At 43.2% G+C, this 18,132-nt stretch overlaps 1 protein-coding gene and 1 long non-coding RNA gene across 5 annotated transcripts in view; both read right to left on the bottom strand.

Moving 5' to 3' along the window:
• The window catches only part of LOC311426441, a 290,718-nt gene that overhangs the window by 16,469 nt on the left and 256,117 nt on the right, over nucleotides 1-18,132 (bottom strand). The window lies entirely within an intron of this gene.
• The window catches only part of LOC311426314 (E3 ubiquitin-protein ligase KCMF1-like), a 127,895-nt gene continuing 119,000 nt past the window's right edge, over nucleotides 9,238-18,132 (bottom strand). For all 4 annotated transcript variants that reach the window (XM_084502723.1, XM_084502724.1, XM_084502725.1 and 1 more), the window contains exons 6-7: nucleotides 12,795-13,074; nucleotides 9,238-9,869 (exon numbers count right to left, since the gene is read on the bottom strand). In XM_084502723.1, the coding sequence (XP_084358849.1) occupies nucleotides 9,608-9,869; nucleotides 12,795-13,074 (542 nt within the window). In that variant the 3' untranslated portion in view covers nucleotides 9,238-9,607. The remainder of the gene's footprint in view (nucleotides 9,870-12,794; nucleotides 13,075-18,132) is intronic.

Here is an 18,132-nt window from a genome sequence, read left to right as displayed (position 1 = left end):
GCAGTCCCCCCACTACCAAGACCTTGCAAGGGTCGAGGTAGATTTTTCCATCCCATTTTCTCATGTCCTCTCCATGGTCACGTAGGTAAAACCACAGCATGGCATGTGGTGTGCACCCACTATATCAACTTTCTTGAAGAGGAATGACACTCCTGATAGCCAAGGTACAGGTTCATACAGGTGGGGAGGAAGATATATTCTCTTTAAGCTGGTGGACCTCTTGAGTAAGCTTCTTCACAGCTGACACACAAGCCAATAGGGAGGAAGAGAGACTTTCTTTGTACTGCCAGAGGTGTCTAGTCAATTCATCCACCGTGGGTTCCTCTTGGTCTTTCCAGTTCATTACTGCCAATGAGATAGCATTTGATGATGGTGTGCTCCTTACAAACTTCTGCCACATGGGTCATGTGCACTTGACTTCATCTGGATCTTTGGATATATGTTCGTTGTCTAGGTCATCAAAAGTCACCTCCTGTATGGCTAATTCCCTCAGGTATTGGATTCTCCTCTCCATGGTGATCCACTTTCCTGGTTGACATACAAGATCTTCCTTGAAGGGATACCTTTCCTTCACACCTGACAGGAGACACCTCCAGAGGGTGGAGACTTCTGACCCTTATCCAATTGCTTTGTCAATGCTCCCTTCCCTAGCAAGGTATCCCAGCTGCCTGGCTTCCTTGCCCTCTAATTCTAGGCTATTGGCTCTGTTATACTAGCATTGGAGCATCCAGGTGACAATGTGCTCAGCTGGACAATGGCTGAAATCTTTTCGCGTATCTCATAGCTTACACTGGGCTAGGGATCATGTGGTTACTGACATATTTATATCTTCCTCTTTGTCCTTCTGTTCACATGATGTCCCCACTTTGGAGTATCCTGCCTTGTCATCTTCTTCCTCCTTCCTTGTCTGAGTAGGAGTTCCTTTCCTTTCTAAAGGACCTGAGTTTTGCATCCATTGTTTTCTCTTGCATATAGGGGTAACTGATAATGGCACAGGTTGGTTCTCTGGCCCAGCCATGGCACCCGTCACAGGAGTTAGAGTGATTGCAGGGACCATTGTAGGAGTTGGAGTGGCTGCAGGGTCTGTCACAGGGGTTGTAGTGGAGTTGATTGCTATAGACCACCTGACCAGGAAGAGCAAGTGGATGAGACCCCCAACACACAAATAGAAGCAGCCTCACATTCACAGGCCCTGGTCCTCACGGGGGACTTCAACAACCCCGATATCTGTTAGAGGGACAACGCAGCAGGGTATAAGCAATCCAGGAGGTTCCTGGAATGTGTTGATGATAACTTCCTCCTCCAAGTGATAGAGCAACCATCAAGGAGCGGGGCTCTGCTGGACCTCATTCTCACCACCAAGGAGGGTCTTGTTTGGAATACAAAGGTCAAGGGCAACCTTGGCTGCAGTGACCTTGAGATGGTGTAGTTCAGGATCCTGAGGGGAGGGAGCAGGGTAAAAAGCAAGCTCACAGCCCTGGACTTCAGGAGAGCAGACTGTGGCCTCTTCAAAGAGGTGCTTGGAAGAGTCCTGTGGGATAAGGCCCTGGAGGGAAGAGGGGCTCAAGAAAAATAGTTAATATTCAAGGGTCACCTCTTCCAAGCTGTGCATCTCAATAAAGAGGAAGTCAGGAAAAAATGCCGGGAGGCCTGTATGGATGAACAAGGGGCTCCTGGCAAAACTCAAACACAAAAGGGAGGCATGCAGAGAGTGGAAGCAAGGGCGGGTAACCTGGGAGGAATACAGAGACATTGTCCGAGCACCCAGGAATGAAGTTAGAACAGCTAAAGTCCAAATGGAATTGAATCTGGCCAGGGATGTCAAGGACAACAGGAAGGGCTTCTACAGGTACATCAGTGACAAAAGGCAGACTAGGGAAAATGTGGGCCCTTTGCTGAAGGAAATGGGAGACTTGTTTACAAAGGGCAGTGAAAAGGCTGAGGTCGTGAATGGTTTATTTGCCTCAGTCTTTAACAGCAAGTCTGGCCCTCAGGAATCCCAGGTCCCAGAGAGCAGGAGGAAAGCTTGGAGCAAGGCAGATGTACCCTTGCTAGAACAGGATCAGGTCAGGGAATAGACATGCAAACTGGACAGTCATATGTCAGCTCCTGTCCAGCTTTTCGTCCATCAGAACCCCCAAGTTCTCTGCAGGGCTGCTCTCAATGAGTTCTTCTCCCAGTCCGTTCTCATGTCTGGGATTGACTCAACTCAAGTACAGCACCTTGTGCTTAGTCTTGTTGAACTTCATGCAGTTCACATGGGCTCACTTCTCAAGCTTGTCCAGGTCCCTTTGGATGGCATCCCTTCCTTCTGTTTTATCAACTTCACCACTCAGCTTGGTGTCATCTGCAACCTGGCTGAGGGTGCACGCGATCCCACTGTCTATGTCACTGATAAGACCAATAATCTTGTGTGAGACTCTATCCGCCCCTGCTAAATTTGCTATAAAAGTCAGGCTATTCAGGTAATAAAGAGAGAGCATGATCTGACCATACTGGTGTCTGTCGTGTTTTCAGCCGTTCTTCCTGCAACACGGATAGATGAGGGGAGAGCCGTTGCTATAGTCTACCTGGACTTCAGGAAGGCTTTCAACACTGTTTCCCATAAGATCCTTTTAGACAAGCTGTTGAAGTACGGGCTGGATGAGTAGATGGTGAGGTGGATAGAAAACTGGCTGAATGTTCAAGCCCAGAGGGTGGTGATCAGTGGTGTAAAATCCAGTTGGAGGCCAGTAAAGAGTGGAGAATTGCAGGGGTCAATACTGGGTCCGGTCCTGTTTATCATCTTCATTTATGATCTGGATGATGGGATAGTGTACCCTCAGCAAGTTTGCTGAGAGGAGGGGCTGATACGCCAGAGGGTCATGCTGCTTTAAGAATTAAAGTTGTGTTTTTGCAGCGTAAAATTCCATTAACCTTGCGTATTCAAAAGTGATTGTGCAGGCATAACAGTGGCATAACAATGGGGGGCATGTTAAGCAGATAAGGGGACAGTGGAAAGTCCCACTGTCCCAAAATAAGGAGGATAGCTAAGAAAAACGAGATTAGCAGTGTGAAATCAGTAAAAAAAAAAAAAAAAAAAAAAAAAGAAAAGCAGAAATTAAAGGTTGGTCAAATAAAATTGTACATATATGGTATAGATGGGCGCTTAGTAGGTTGTGAACCTGTAGTACTCAGCCAATGAGGAAACGAGAGAAATCAGGTGTCGGGTAATAGGGAATATAAGGTTATAATATACTTTTGCTGTGCAGTCTTGCTTGCAGGACGCCCACCATTGTAATTGCAAATAAAAATGCTACTTCACTGAGATCCTCGCCCGAGCCTTTGTTATTGGCTACAGATTGTTTCTCACAAGTTGGGGTTTCATCCAGGAGCCTGTTGCTTCTGGGGAGCCCTGTTACCACCGTAGCAGGAAGGCATGCCCTGCTGATTTCAGCAGTCCTGTGCATTGGTGATGGTGGTTCTGCAGAGAGCTGACAACAGAACTGAGACTGGTTAAGAAGGCACAACTGGTGAAGAATTAGGGAAGAAAGGAAGATAGGCACTACAGTTTTTAGAATTTAACTGGTAACTCTGTACACAGACCAAGGTAAGAAATATTAAGTATTGCCTTGCGGGTTGGGCAAGACTCTTGTGTGAAGTGTGATTGAGATGTACTTTTGTATGAAGCTAGTGTGGAGTCCCAATCCGTGGTTCTGTAGCTCTGCGAAGGGGTGCAGATGGAGATGGGCAAAGCAAGAGGTAGAAGGGAGAAAGGAAGAGTCTTGGGGAAATCTGGTGTACAGTACCTCCTTGCATGGTAAAGCATTTGGCAATACACCAGGGAATCCGGTAAACCCATAAGTGTAAGAAGAAATGATTTTAAAAAGAAAGATTAAATACTGTGTATTAATCTGAACCAAGGAACCAATTGAAGAAAGAGCAGTATTTTGGCTAAAATGTAGATCTGATAAAAATTCAGAGTTTAAATATATATCTAAACAATAAGACTCCTTTTTTGGAGAAGTCAAGTTATGCTGCTTGCTGGGTGCACGGGGTAAGTCAGTTTTTATTGAAAAGGGTCAGGACCAAGAAAAGAGAAGTCACTGGTGGCAGTAGCAGCAACTCCAGGAAAGGAGCCAGGGACTGCAATTAACACTGTCCCTAGAGAAGAAGTGCACTCTAGGCTCTGGCAAGAATTACAACAATGTTTAACAGATACTAAGAATTTCACCTTCCCTGATACTAACATGACTCCCTGATTGCAATTCATAAGCTAATTCGTCAATTGGAGAGCCAAGGAGTGATCAGCAAGACTCGCTCACTCTGTAATAGTCCCATATGGCCAGTGGACTATCGTGGCCTGAACGAAGTCACGCCACCACTGAGTGCTACAGTGACAGACATGCTAGAACTCCAGTACGAACTGGAATCAAAAGCAGCCAAGTGGTATGCCACAATTGATATCGCTAATGCATTTTTCTCCATCCCTCTAGCAGCAGAGTACAGGCCGCAGTTTGCCTTCACTTGGAGGGGAGTCCAATACACCTGGAATCAACCGCCCCAGGGGTGGAAACACAGCCCTACCATTTGCCATGGACTGGTCCAGTCTGAGCTGGAACAGGGGGAAGCTCCTGAACACCTGCAGTACATCGATGACATCATTGTGAGGGGTGACACAGCAGAGGAAGTTTTTGAGAAAGGGAAAAAAACAGTCCAAATCCTTCTGAAGGCTGGTTTTGCCATAAAACAAAATAAAGTCAAAGGACCTGCACGAGAGATCCGGTTTTTAGGAATAAAACAGCAAGATGGACGTTGTCAAATCCCAATGGTTGTGATCAACAAAATAACAGCTATGTCTCCACCAACTAGCAAAAAAGAAACACAAACTTTCCTAGATGTCGTGGGGTTTTGGAGAATGCACATTCCAAATTACAGTCTGATTGTAAGCCCGCTTTATCAAGTGACCCAGAAGAATGATTTCAAATGGGGCCCCAAACAACAACAAGCATTTGAACGTATTAAATGGAAGATAGTTCATGCAGTAGCCCTTGGGCCAGTCCGAGCAGGACAATATGTAAAGAATGTGCTCTACACCACATCTGGGGAGAATGGCCCCACCTGGAGCCTCTGTCAGAAAGGACCTCGGGACACTCGAGTTCTACCCTTCAGGTTTTCGAGTTGGGGATACAGAGGATCTGAGGCCCACTACACTTCAACTGAAAAGGATATATTGGCAGCATATGAGGGAGTTCAATCTGCTTCAGAGTTGGTCGGTACTGAAGCATTGCTCTTCCTGGCACCCAGACTGCCGGTACTAGGCTGGATGTTCAAAGGAAGGATCCCCTCTACACATCATGCAACTCATACTACATGGAGCAAGTGGGTTGCACTGATTACTCAGCGGGCTCGAATAGGAAACCCCAGTCGCCCAGGAATATTGGAAATGATTATGGCCAGAAGGCAAATATTTTGGGATATCACCAGAGGAGGAGGTGGTCCTTGCTGAAGAAGCCCCACTGCACAACAAGCTATCAGAAAATGAAAAGCAATATGCCCTGTTCACTGATGGGTCCTGCCCTATTGTGGGGAAGCATCGGAGATGGAAGGCTTCTGTATGGAGTCCTACATGACAAGTTGCAGAAGCTGCTGAGGGAGAAGGTGAATCAAGTCAGTTTGCAGAAGTGAAAGCCATTCAGCTGGCTATAGATATTGCTGAATGAGAAGAGTGGCCAGTTCTCTATCTCTACACCGATTCATGGATGGTAGCAAATGCCCTGTGGGGGTGATTACAGCAATGGAAGCAGAGCAACTGGCAGCACAGAGGCAAACCCATCTGGGATGCTGCACTGGGGCAAGATATTGCTGTCTGGGCAAAGAACCTTGTTGTAAAAGTACACTATGGAGATGCTCATGTGACCAAGAATGGGGCCACTGAAGAACATTGAAACAACTAGCAGGTGAATCAGGCTGCTAAGATTGAAGTGGCTCAGGTGGACCTGGACTGGCAACATAAGGGTGAATTATTTGTAGCTCGATGGGCCCATGACACCTCGGGCCATCAAGGCAGAGATGCAGCATACAGATGGGCTCGTGATCGAAGGGTGGACCTGACCATGGACACTATTGCACAGGTAAATCATGATTGTGAAACATGTGCTGCAATCAAGCAAGCCAAGCGGTTAAAGCCTCTTTGGTATGGAGGATGATGGCTGAAATATAAATATGGGGAGGCCTGGCAGATTGATTACATCACACTCCCTCAAACCCACAACCGCAAGCGCTACATACTAACAATGGTGGAAGCAACCACCAGGTGATTGGAAACATATCCTGTGCCCCATGCCACTGCCCGGAACACTATCCTGGGCCTTGAAAAGCAAGTCCTAGGGTGACATGGCACCCCAGAATGAATCGAGCCATACAATAGGACACATTTCTGAAACAACCTTATGGACACTTGGGCCAAAGAGCATGGTATTGAGTGGGTGTATCACATCCAATATCATGCACCAGTCTCCGGGAAAATCAAGTGATATAATGTATTGTTAAAGACTACACTGAAGGCAATTGGTGCTGGGACATTCAAGCTTTGGGATGATACACATTTGGCAAAAGCCACCTGGTTAGTCAGCACTGGGGGTTCTGCCAACCGAGCTGGACCTGCCCAGTCAAGCCTGTTACGTACTGTAGAAGGGGACAAAGTCCCTGTAGTGCACATAAAAACCATGCTGGGGAAGGCAGTCTGGGCTATTCCTGCCTCAGGAAAAGGCAAACCCATTCATGGGATTGCTTTTGCTCAAGGACCAGGATGCACTTGGTAGGTAATGCAAAGGAATGGGGAGGTCCAGTGTGTACCTCAAGGGGATTTAATACTGTGTGAGAATAGTCCATGAATTGAATTGTATTATGTTAATTATTATCAAATACTGTATGTCATCACTACCACGATTGCTATATGTCAGTGTCTTATTAATGGTATCACAGTAACAGCCACATAGGTGATGATGAATGAATTTTGATAGAATTGGATAAGTACGGCGGTGTGATGGAATGAGAACAGGCTTTAACTGGAGATAATCCAACATCACACACCATGCCGCCCACTAGAGCCAGTTGCCCAGGGCATCATCCAACCTGGGCTTCAACACATGGGAACAGAGTTCCATCAGGTAGACTCAAACCTGCTCTTCACTTACAGTGGGAAGGACTTTGCTCTTACAGCCCTGACCTACAGTTTCAGGGAAATGAGAGACATGGGAAGCCTGACTGGCAGTGAAGACTGAGACAAAGAAGTTGTTGAGTAACTCAGCCTTCTCCATGTCTGTTGTTACCAGTTCTCCCTTCTTGTCTGTCAGAGGGGGTACACTTTCCTTGGCCTTTCTTTTCTGGCCAACGTACGGATAGAAACCCTTCTTGTTATTTTTATGCAAAGTTTTCATCCAGAAACTGAGCTGAACACAGTACTCCAGGTGGGGTCTCACAAGAGCATAGTAGAGGGGGAAAATCACCTCCTCTGACCTCCTAGCCATGCTTCTTTTCACAGAATCACAGAATCATCTAGGTTGGAGGAGACCTCCAAGATCACCTAGTCCAACCTCTGACCTAACACTAACAAGTCCTCCACTAAACCATATCACTAAGCTCTACATCTAAATGTCTTTTAAAGACCTCCAGGGATAGTGACTCCACCACTTCCCTGGGCAGCCCATTCCAATGCCTAATAACCCTCTCAGTAAAGAAGTTTTTCCTAATATCCAACCTAAACCTCTCCTGGTGCAACTTTAGGCCATTCCCCCTCATCCTATCACCAAGCACGTGGGAGAATAGACCAATCCCCACCTCGCTACAGCCTCCTGTCAGGTACCTGTAGAGTGATAAGGTTGCCCCGAGCCTCCTCTTCTCCAGGCTGAACAATCCCAGCTCCCTCAGCCGCTCCTCATAAGACTTGTTCTCCAGACCCCTCACCAGCTTTGTTGTCCTTCTCTGGACACACTCAAGCACCTCCATGTCCTTCTTGTAGTGAGGGGCCCAAAACTGAACATAGTACTCGAGGTGAGGCCTCACCAGAGCCGAGTACAGGGGGACAATCACTTCCCTAGTCCAGTGATGATGCACCTGGGAAGGGGCAACCCTGGATGTACATACAGACTGGGGAACGACAGGCTGAAGAACAGCCCAACAGAAAGGGATCTGGGGTTTTGGTTGATGGCAAGTTGTTTATGACTCAACAGTGTGCCTTGGCAGCCAAAAGGGCCAACCATATCCTGGAATGTACTAAGGACAGAATTTCTAGCTGGTCGATGCAAGTGATTGTCGCACATTACTCTGCACTGGTGCGGCCTCACCTTGAGTACTGTGTGCAGTTTTGGGTGCCACAATATAAGACAGATACAAAACTATTAAAGAATGTTCAAAGGAGGTCTACCCCACAACACAAAAACTAATTTAAAAGCATATAGGATTAACAGTATAGGCAAGTAGGTGGTATGACTCAAAAACACTTTATTTTTTTTATGTCAGAAATATAACCCCAAAACCCAATAAATAAAGATTAATAGGAAATTAGCATTAAGAACTCAATTATAACATATGGAGATATCTGGGAATCAAATCCTCAAGCTTTCCTGATACTGAGAAGCCTCTGCAAGCTATGAAGCAAATACATAAATAACTCAAAATGATAAGGACTGTGAAGACTTAGAACTAAGATAACATAATCCAGGTTAATTCCCCCTCTCCCCCAGCAGTGAATATATGCAACATCTACACCTAAGTAAAGTATATTTAACAGTTAAAAGAAATTAAACACAAAAATGAAAGCTTTTAAGAATTATGAATGAAATTTGTTTTTAGGGCACACAGAAGCTCTTTGTGGTAGATTCCCAGTAGTGACCCTTGTTATTTTTTTGTCTCCTACTGATGTATAAAAAGTTGAATTCCATATGAATATGATGGCTAACAGGGCATCATAGTGGTTACAGTATAGCAAAACACCACACCCTGGAAATAACAATATAGCCCACTGCAGAGTTTGCATTAATACACAGGGAGAGTACATAGAAAAGGTCATTGGTCATATGTTACTCAAAGGCTACTTCATCGCTACAAACTGCTAGTGAGTATTAATCTTTTTTGTCACATTACCTTTGAATAATAGGAAAGCTTTGGGATTTTATACTTTTACTACTTGTACTTTTTTTTTTAATGACAAGGTCACTAAAACTCATGCACGCTGCAAAAAACATCATGCAGTAGTTAAGGTAAACCATCCAAGCAATTTTTATTCATTAATAGTCATAAATACACACAGCAGCTTCATTAGAGATTTTTCATTTTTTCCCCTTCAGTTTGAATGTGGAGTATTAGGAGAGCTTTTTGCATGTCAAGCTACGGGACACAGAACTTTTTTCTCTGCACTGCAACCTATATTTACCTGCTAAAAGTAAAAATTGGTTAAGTGGAAATGATTATCATATATATCTTTTCTCTCTTCCTTTGAATGTACACAATGTAACAAGAGCAACAGACCTAAAATTACAATCACCAAAACAAACCCAAGATAGTTGTTGTCCAATTTCATTGGCAAATACAGCACAGAGGACATTGTTTGCAAAATGGGATGCCATCAAAAAGGAGGCAGAAGAGGCTCATTTCCTTTATTATTCTCTTTTAAATTTAGGTTTTCTAAAGCAACATCTAGAGGCATAATATCTACACAGCCCATAGCACCAAAATCAGCAATTTCTCCCCGCTCATCCTCATCTGAGGAGGAACCTTCTTCCTGCATCAAAGTAGATAGTAGAAGCTCTTGAACAAATAAGCTACGGTCTGCCCGTTCACTTTCCTTTGACTGACGCTCTGCTTCTGACATCTTAGGATCATTCAACCTGCATAGCAGCACAGAAAGAGAGAAGACCTGCAGTTAGTGACAGCCCATTGATGATATTGTTGATGATATTACTAAGCCTAACAGTTGGACTGATGCATGCTGAATAACATCTGAAAATCATTCCGTTTGAAAACAGCCTAGGTACTACTGCACTTTTGACACATGCATATCTGACAATGCCTGGCACTCCTGATGCAACAAGAATACAGACATTTAACAAACTTGCTCCTAGTTACTATAAAAAAATTCACATAAGTGGATTCTAAGGCTGAAGGAACAAATAGCTATTTCCAAAGTTTCTTACCCTTCAGAGGGATTTGAGGAACTTACTCCAGTTCTATCCTAGCTCACAAGATCAATGACTGACATTTGCACATACTTTCATTAAAGTTATTATTTTCAAAAAGTTTTGGATTGAGATATTATTATGAGTTTAGATAAAAATAAGCATGACAGCAATAACTTGTTCCAACCCAGGTATCTAGACACAGCAACTGTTTAATTATCTGTTCTCTTTCCCAACATACAATTGAAAAACACCCAAAACCCCCATTTGAATCTTGAAAATCAATATTCTAAACCTCCCAGAAGAGATGGACTAAGTGTGGGCAACTCTTCTACAGAGGAACTCTAGGATCTAACTATACTTTCTGAAACAGCTATGTATTCTGCTTATTAATAGTAAGTTCCTTATTTGCTTTTTTGATCCAAAATATTTTATATATAAACCTGTATTTGACCTTCAGCCTTAATTACAGATTTCCTATTAAATAACACTACCTTTTAAGATCTCTCCCCTAACATTATCAGCATAAAAGTTTGAAACATATTATTGTAAATGCTCTTGTTTTATAAGAAGTAGTAGGATAAACAAGCACAGTTTAGTAAAGCAATATTCCTTATGTTTCTTTTGAAATTGAAAAACAGCAAGTAATATTTATTCACTGCCTAGGAGCAGACACACAGCAGGACTGAAAATGAGATGTTGCAAATGGAAACAAAAACATAGTACCTCAACTACAAACTTCAATAGGAATCTGTCAGAAGTTCCATGGCTGAAACTGTAAGCAACTCATACAGCTATATAGCTCAAGTTATAAGACTGTAGTGGGTTTACGTGGCAAGGTTTTGGTAGCAGGGGGCCATAGGGGTGGCTTCTGTGAGAAGGATCTAGAAGCTGCCCCATGTTTGGGAAGGGCCCCACTGCTGACCAGAGCTGTGCCAATAAGTGATGTTGTTTTGCCCCTCTGTGAGAGCATATTTAAGACAGGGGAAAAAAATGCTGCGCCACACAGCAGCTGGGAGAGTGAGAGGAGAAAAAGCCTTGCAGGCACCAAGGTCAGTGAAGAAGGAGGGGGAGAGCTGCTCCAGGCGCCAGAGCAGAAGTCCCCTACGGCCTGTGGTGAGGACCATGGTGAAGCAGGCTGTCCCCCTGAAGTCCATGGAGTACCATGGTGGAGCAGGGTTCCGTGCTGCAGCCCGTGGAGGAGACCATGGTGGAGCAGGTGGACCTGCACTGACAGAGGCTGCCCCCTGTGGAAGACCCCTGCCCGAGCAGATTCCGGGCCGGACCTGTAGCCCGTGGAGAGGAGACCACGCAGGAGCAGGTGACCTGGCAGGAGCTGCTGCCCATGGGGGAGCCAGGTTGGAGCAGTTTTCTCCTGAGGGATGGACCCCGTGGTACAGACCCATATCTGGAGCAGTTCGGGAAGAGCTGCTGCCTGTGGGAAGCCTACATCGGATCAGTTCATCAAGGACTGCATCCCGTAGAAGAGACCCCACAGCACAGGGGACGAGAGTGACCGAGAAGGAGCAACGGAGAAGAAGCGCTATAGACTGACCATAACCCCCATTCCCCCGTCCTCGTGCGCCTCTCGGGGGGAGGAGGTGGAAGAGGGTGGATGGGGGGGGGAAGGTGCTTTTGGTTTCTTTCCTTTGTTTCTCACTTCTCTAGCTTGTTAGTAATAAGCAATAAATCTTACTGTCTCCCTATGCCGAGTCTGTTTTGCCCGTTACAATAATTACTGCGTGATCTCCTTGTCCTTATCTCAACCTTTGAGCCCTTTTCATCATATTTTCTTCCCATTCCTCTTTGAGGAGGGGGAGTGAGAGAGTGGTTGTGGTAGAGCTCGGCTACCCACTCGAGTGGAACCACCACAGACTAACCTCCTTTCCAAGGCCTGCAGAAAACAATTAATCCATATTCCAGTCTAAAGCTTTAAATACGTTCCTAGACACATAGATGAAATGCAGCATCCCTGTGAGACTGCCTCTCACTTTCACGAACAGAGACTCCATGGGTTATTTCTGCAGCCAACTCTTGGGAGTTGTTTTTCTGAAAATAGAAGAATTCCCTTCAGGCCAGCTACAAACTACTACTCAGATAGCATTTCCTTGGTTTTGCTTTACTCCTAACGATGTGGTTCTATCTAATTTTTGTGACTGTATTATAAGTTTGTGCATAAATACCTAACTGCACATAAACTGAAAAATGTTAACACATCACATTTCTTATGATTCAGTACACAACATGTGCTATTTAATGTTATTCTGATATTTTGACAAAGCACAGGCTACTACCACATCTTTAAGTACACAGTAATCAAGTTTAAGAACAATTAAGTGGATGAAGTTTACTGCTTTTAATGGTGCTGCACTAAAGTGTGAAATATTTTTCTTTTACATTAAGTTATGAATTACAGATATTCTACAACAGCTATTGACCTCTAACATCAGCGTATTCTGTAAAATTCACTGATTGGCCTGTTAATCTTGGGATATATTTATCTGTAGTTAAAGACCCTACTTTGCTATACTAAAGCACATGCCAAACTAAATGCATAGTAGTTTCACCAAACTCCGTCTATAACAGGGACAAGGAAAACAGAAATGGTAGAAGAGTTAAACCCCTAGAATAAATTACCTTGTAAGAAGAAACTGGGAATTCTGGATAGTCTGTTGAATGTTTTCTGTGTTAGATGTATTGGTTGCTGCTACAGATTGTGTAAGAGTGGTGGGGATGCTGCTTGTATTAGTGCGTCTAGTTGCATTGCGTGCAGTCTCCAGTTGTTGTCTTGCTGCTTGAGCATGCTGTCGCTCCAACTGCAGTTGCATCTGCAGCTGCTGTAACTGAGAAGCAGAAGGGCCAGAAGAATTGAGCTGCCCTGCAGAACGTCTCACGCCTGATAACTGAGATAAAAGCTCTGCCAGAAGAGAGAAAAGTTTCTACGGTGAAATCTGCTTGAATACATACCATGCAACAACATAAATATGTCCTGAATACCAGTATATCAATTATTTTGCTTTCTAAAACCTTTCATCAATGAAATTAATGAACAAATATTGATTTGGAAAGCTTCATGGGCTATCCATTACAAGCATCCCATATCTCAAAACCCATAGGGCAAGGAAGATTAAGACTCATCTAGAGTAAAGAACTGTGCATAAAAGATTCAAAGCTTAAAGCTTTTTAAACCAATAAGAGTCAACCTATGAGAAATGTCCTATAAGCAATATCCTGTGCAACAATTTTCTAAAATGTTATCTTCGAGTCAAAGTAGTTACTAAGAAACCATTTCAATTTTCACTTCAGTTGGTGGTTTTATTCTCCCGCCCAAATCCACCTTTAATACATATTCCAGAGGGTAGCTGTGTTGCAGAAAGACAGAAAAATCAGAGACTCTTTTCAGACATTTCTAGAAAATATATAGTTCAGCGGTGTTTTTTTGTGCGTGACCTCTGCTGGAAATAAAGAAATTATAACAATTATAAATAAATAAAATATGGCATGAATTGCTTTCTTCCAAAGTTCAAGACCGACAAATTCTGTCCATGCTAAGCATTTCCTAAAATAAATGTTAATAATAAGTTATTGCTCAGTTTACTACAGTAAACTCAGTACAGTTGCATTTACTACAGATTATATTCCAAACAAATTTGTGAGTACTACTTTGATGTGTTTGATGCAAGGAGGACAGAAGATTAATTTGTTCTCCATCTACCCAACCCTCATACAAGTCGTTATTATAGGTCATAAAAATTTTTCTTCCATCTTACTTTCAAGATATAAACCTTTGAAACTAGGCATTTCTTAGGGGAATAAAGCCCAATGCAGTTGCTCTTTCATCAGGAACTCTTGGAATGCTCAAGTCACTTTTAATCAGCACAGCTAATCATATCAAGATTAGCTACCAATAATATTTTATTTCATTAATTACTGACAACTACAACAAAGAGAAAAATAAATAATGTTTAGAGATCTGTTACAAGCACAAGTTCTAACTTCTGGTAGTATGTGCTAATTATTACCCCAATAAAAAGGGAAGACTAATAACGCTGTCAATCAAGACTGCTGTACTTATCCTCACTTTGAAAAAAATCACTTTGAGTATAGCCTAACTGTACCCTGGTAGCAGATCTGAGCTTGAGACACAGGCTTGGTATGAAATAGACACCCAATCAGATGGCAGTAGCAGATCTGAGCTTGAGACACAGGCTTGGTATGAGATAGACACCCAATCAGATGGCACTACATTCTCAAAATGCAAATAAATAAGTAAATAAATAAATAAGTTCCAACCCCCCCCCCCCCAAAAAAAAAAAAAAGACAAGACTCAAAGGAATGCCATTTTATTACACCTTTTATGCTCCTAAATGGGAAGGCCTTGTGAGGCTGAAACCAAGGCAGTCACTTCACATTTAACTGAGCTGCACTAACATCCACTGTAACAGTAATAAGTATTGCACTCCAGGACACACAAACATCCTCCCTTCTTGCATGAACTCTAGTGCTTTTCAAACACATGACTTAACTTAACTCACTAAGACAAAAGAAAACTTTTTTTCCTCTTTTGCTGCAATATTTTTAGTAGGAGTGCAGCCAGCAGGTCCCAGGAAGCGATTCTTCCCCTCTATTTGGCACTGTCAAGGCCACATCCAGAGTGCTGTGTTCAGTTTAGGTTCCCCAGGACAAGAGACACATGGACATAATGGAGCAAGTCCAGTGAAGGGCCACCAAGATGATCAGGAAGCTGAAACACACAGGACATGAGGAAAGAGTGGGGAGAACTGGGTTTGTTCAGATTGGAATAGACTACTTTTGAAGAAATCTTATTTCTGTCTGAAATTACTCTGAAACTACCAATTGAAGATATGGAGAAGACCAAACCAAACTCTTCTCGGAGGTATACAGCAATAGGACAAGAGTCAGAGAAGGAAACATGGGAAATTCCTATTACATCTAAAGGGTTGTTTAAACATGAAGGTTGTTAAATACTAGAACATGTTGCCCAGAGAGGTTGTGGGATCTTTGTCCTTGGATGCATTCAAAACTCAACTGAAAGAGGCCTTGAGCAACCTGATCTCTGCTTTGAGCAGGGGTTGTAACTAGACAACCTGCAGAGGTCCATTCTAATCTAAATTATTCTACTACTTTTTTTCTGCCATTTCAATGAGTTAAATCAGCTCACAGAGGGCCTGAAGAATACTCAAGCCAGCACAACAGAGGCAAGGGGACTATGCTTATAGAAAGAGGGAGGGTAGAGCTGCAGCTTCCTCTTTCTAGAGTGATGTGTTCTTAAATTGTCTCACTGCCTTTCAAGGAATCACAGCCCAACAACAATGAGAAGCTCCAATTTAAACATTCATGCCCTTCCAGCAACTAAAATAAAGGCAGATAACAGCAGGAAGTTCTTAAGTTTTCCTGACACTTATCATCTTTCCCCATAACAGTGTAATATTGATGCCATTAAGATTTTGTATTAGAAGAAATTATAGAACTTTTATAAACCAACTTCTTGGTCATTTAAAAAAATCTTTATAGAGAAATTATTCTTGAAAATTACAAAACTCAACACATACTTACAGATTATATCTGTAAATCTTAAAAACATGTCTGCACGATTGTTGGAAGTTAAAAATGAGACATCTTGCCCTTCAAAATTCTCCTAAAATTATCCAAAATATGACACAAAATACTTACAAAAATACAATTAATTAAGAATTTAAAAAGACTTAAAAGACCTCCTAAAAATCAGCAAGCCTAACATTCAAACTTTAATCTGATGTGCTGTTTACATTTTTTAATGTCTATCAGTAATATTCTAATTGAGCTAATTTCATCTCAATGAACCCAAGTACACACTTAGTTTGTGCTAAAAAAAAATAAAGATTCTTAATTTCCTCCATAAACATCTCTGTGCATACAGCAAATTAAAGTTGAAGTAGGTAATAGTGGTTAGAAACAACTACATTTAAAAATATATTCATACATGTATATGAAGAGAGGTGAAGAGACCTGGGACTCTTCAGCCTGGAAAAGAGAAGGCTAAAGTGGGAAATCTTATCGATGTGTATAACTGTTCAGAGCTGGCAGCTCTTTAAGGACACTTTTCATAGAGCACAAGAGCCCTCCATTCCCACATGTAAGAAATCAGGCAGGGAAAGCAGGAGACCAGCATGGCTGAGTAAGGACCTGCTGGTTGAAGCAGGGACATGTGGCCTGGGAAGAGTATAGGGATGCTGCCCGAATGTGTAGGGATGGGATCAGGAATGCCAAGGCACAGCTGGAGCTGACCTTGTTGGCAAGGGATGCAAAGAATAACAAGAAGGGATTCTACAGGTAAATTAGCCAGAAAAGGAAGACTAAAGAGAATGTACCCCCCTGATAAATTAGATGGCAGAACTGGTGACAATAGACATGGAGAAGGCTGAGGTACTCAACAGTTATTTTTTTAACCTCAGTCTTCACTGGCAATCTACTCTTCCCACATCTCTGAAGTCCCTGAACCTCAAGGCTAGGGTAATGAAGTCTCTCCCAGTATGAGTGAAGATTGGGTTTGAGACCACCTGAACAACCTGAACATAAATAAGTCTATGAGGCCTGATGAGATGCATCCCAGGGTCCAGAGGGAACTGGCTGATGTAGTTGCCAAATCACTCTCCATCACATTTGAAAAGTCATGGCAGTCAAGCAAAGTCCTCAGTGACTGGAAAAAGGGAAATATCACAAACATTTTTAAAATGGGTAGAAAGGAGGACCCTGGGGACTACTGACCAATCACTCAGCCTCATCTCTGTGCCTGGAAAGATCATGTAAAAGATCCTCCCTCCTGAAAGCTATGTTAAGATATATGGAAGACAGGAAGGTGATTTAAGACATCCAAAAAGGCTTCACCAAGAGCAATTTGTGCCTGACCAATCTAGCAGCATTCTGTGATGGAGTGACTATATCAGTGGACAAGGAAAAAGCAATTGATGTCATCTACCTGGACTTGTGCAAAGCATTTGATACCATCCTGTACAACATCCTTGTCTCTAAAATGGAGAGACATACATTTGATGGATGGACCGCTTGGTGGATAAGGAACTGGCTGGATATTTGCATTCTAAGAGTTGCAGTCAACAGCTCAATGTCCAGATGGAGACCTGTGATGAGTGGTGTCCCTCAGGGGTCTGTATTGGGACTGGTACTGGCTAACAACTTTATTAATGACACGGACAGTTGGATCAAGTGTACCCTCAGCAGGTTTGCAGACACCAAGCTGTGTGGTACAGATGACATTTAAATAGGAAGGAATGCCATCATAGAGAGACCTTGACAGGCTTGAGAAGTGGGCCCATGAGAACCTCATGAAGTTCAACAAGACCAAGTGCAAGGTCCTGCACCTGGGTCAAGGCAATCTCAAGCAAATACCGGCTGGGTGGAGAATGGACTGACAGCAGCTCTGAGGAGAAAGACCTGGGGGTGTTGTTTGATGAGAAGCTCAACATGAGCCAGCAATGTGCGCTTGCATCCCAGAAAGCCAACTGTATCCTGGGCTACATCAAAAGAAGCATGGTCAGTAGGTTGAGGAAGGTGATTCTCCCCCTCTACTCCGCTTTTGTGAGACCCCACCTGGAGTACACTCAACAAGCTCTGGGGCACCCAATATAAGAAGGACATAGGCCTGTTTGAGTGGGTCCAGAGGAGGGACACGATGATCAGAGGACTGGAACACCTCTCCTATGAAGAAAGGCTGAGAGAGCTGGGGTTGTTTAGTTTGGAGAAGAGAAGGCTATAGGGAGACCTTATTGCAGCCTTCCAATACTTAAAGGGGGCTTTATAAGAAAGATGAAGAAAGACTTTTTACCAGGGAGTGTAGGGATAGGACAAGGAGTAATGGCATAAAACTAAAAAAGGGTAGGTTTAGATTAGATATAAGGAAGAAATTCTTTACTCTAAGGGTAGTGAAGCACTGGAACTTGTTGCCCAGAGAGGTTGT

The sequence above is a fragment of the Aythya ferina genome (assembly GCF_964211825.1).
Source record: "Aythya ferina genome assembly, chromosome: W".
NCBI lineage: Eukaryota > Metazoa > Chordata > Aves > Anseriformes > Anatidae > Aythya > Aythya ferina.
The sequence above is the reverse complement of the archived record's forward strand: the minus strand, read 5'-3'. Positions and strand labels throughout refer to the sequence as shown.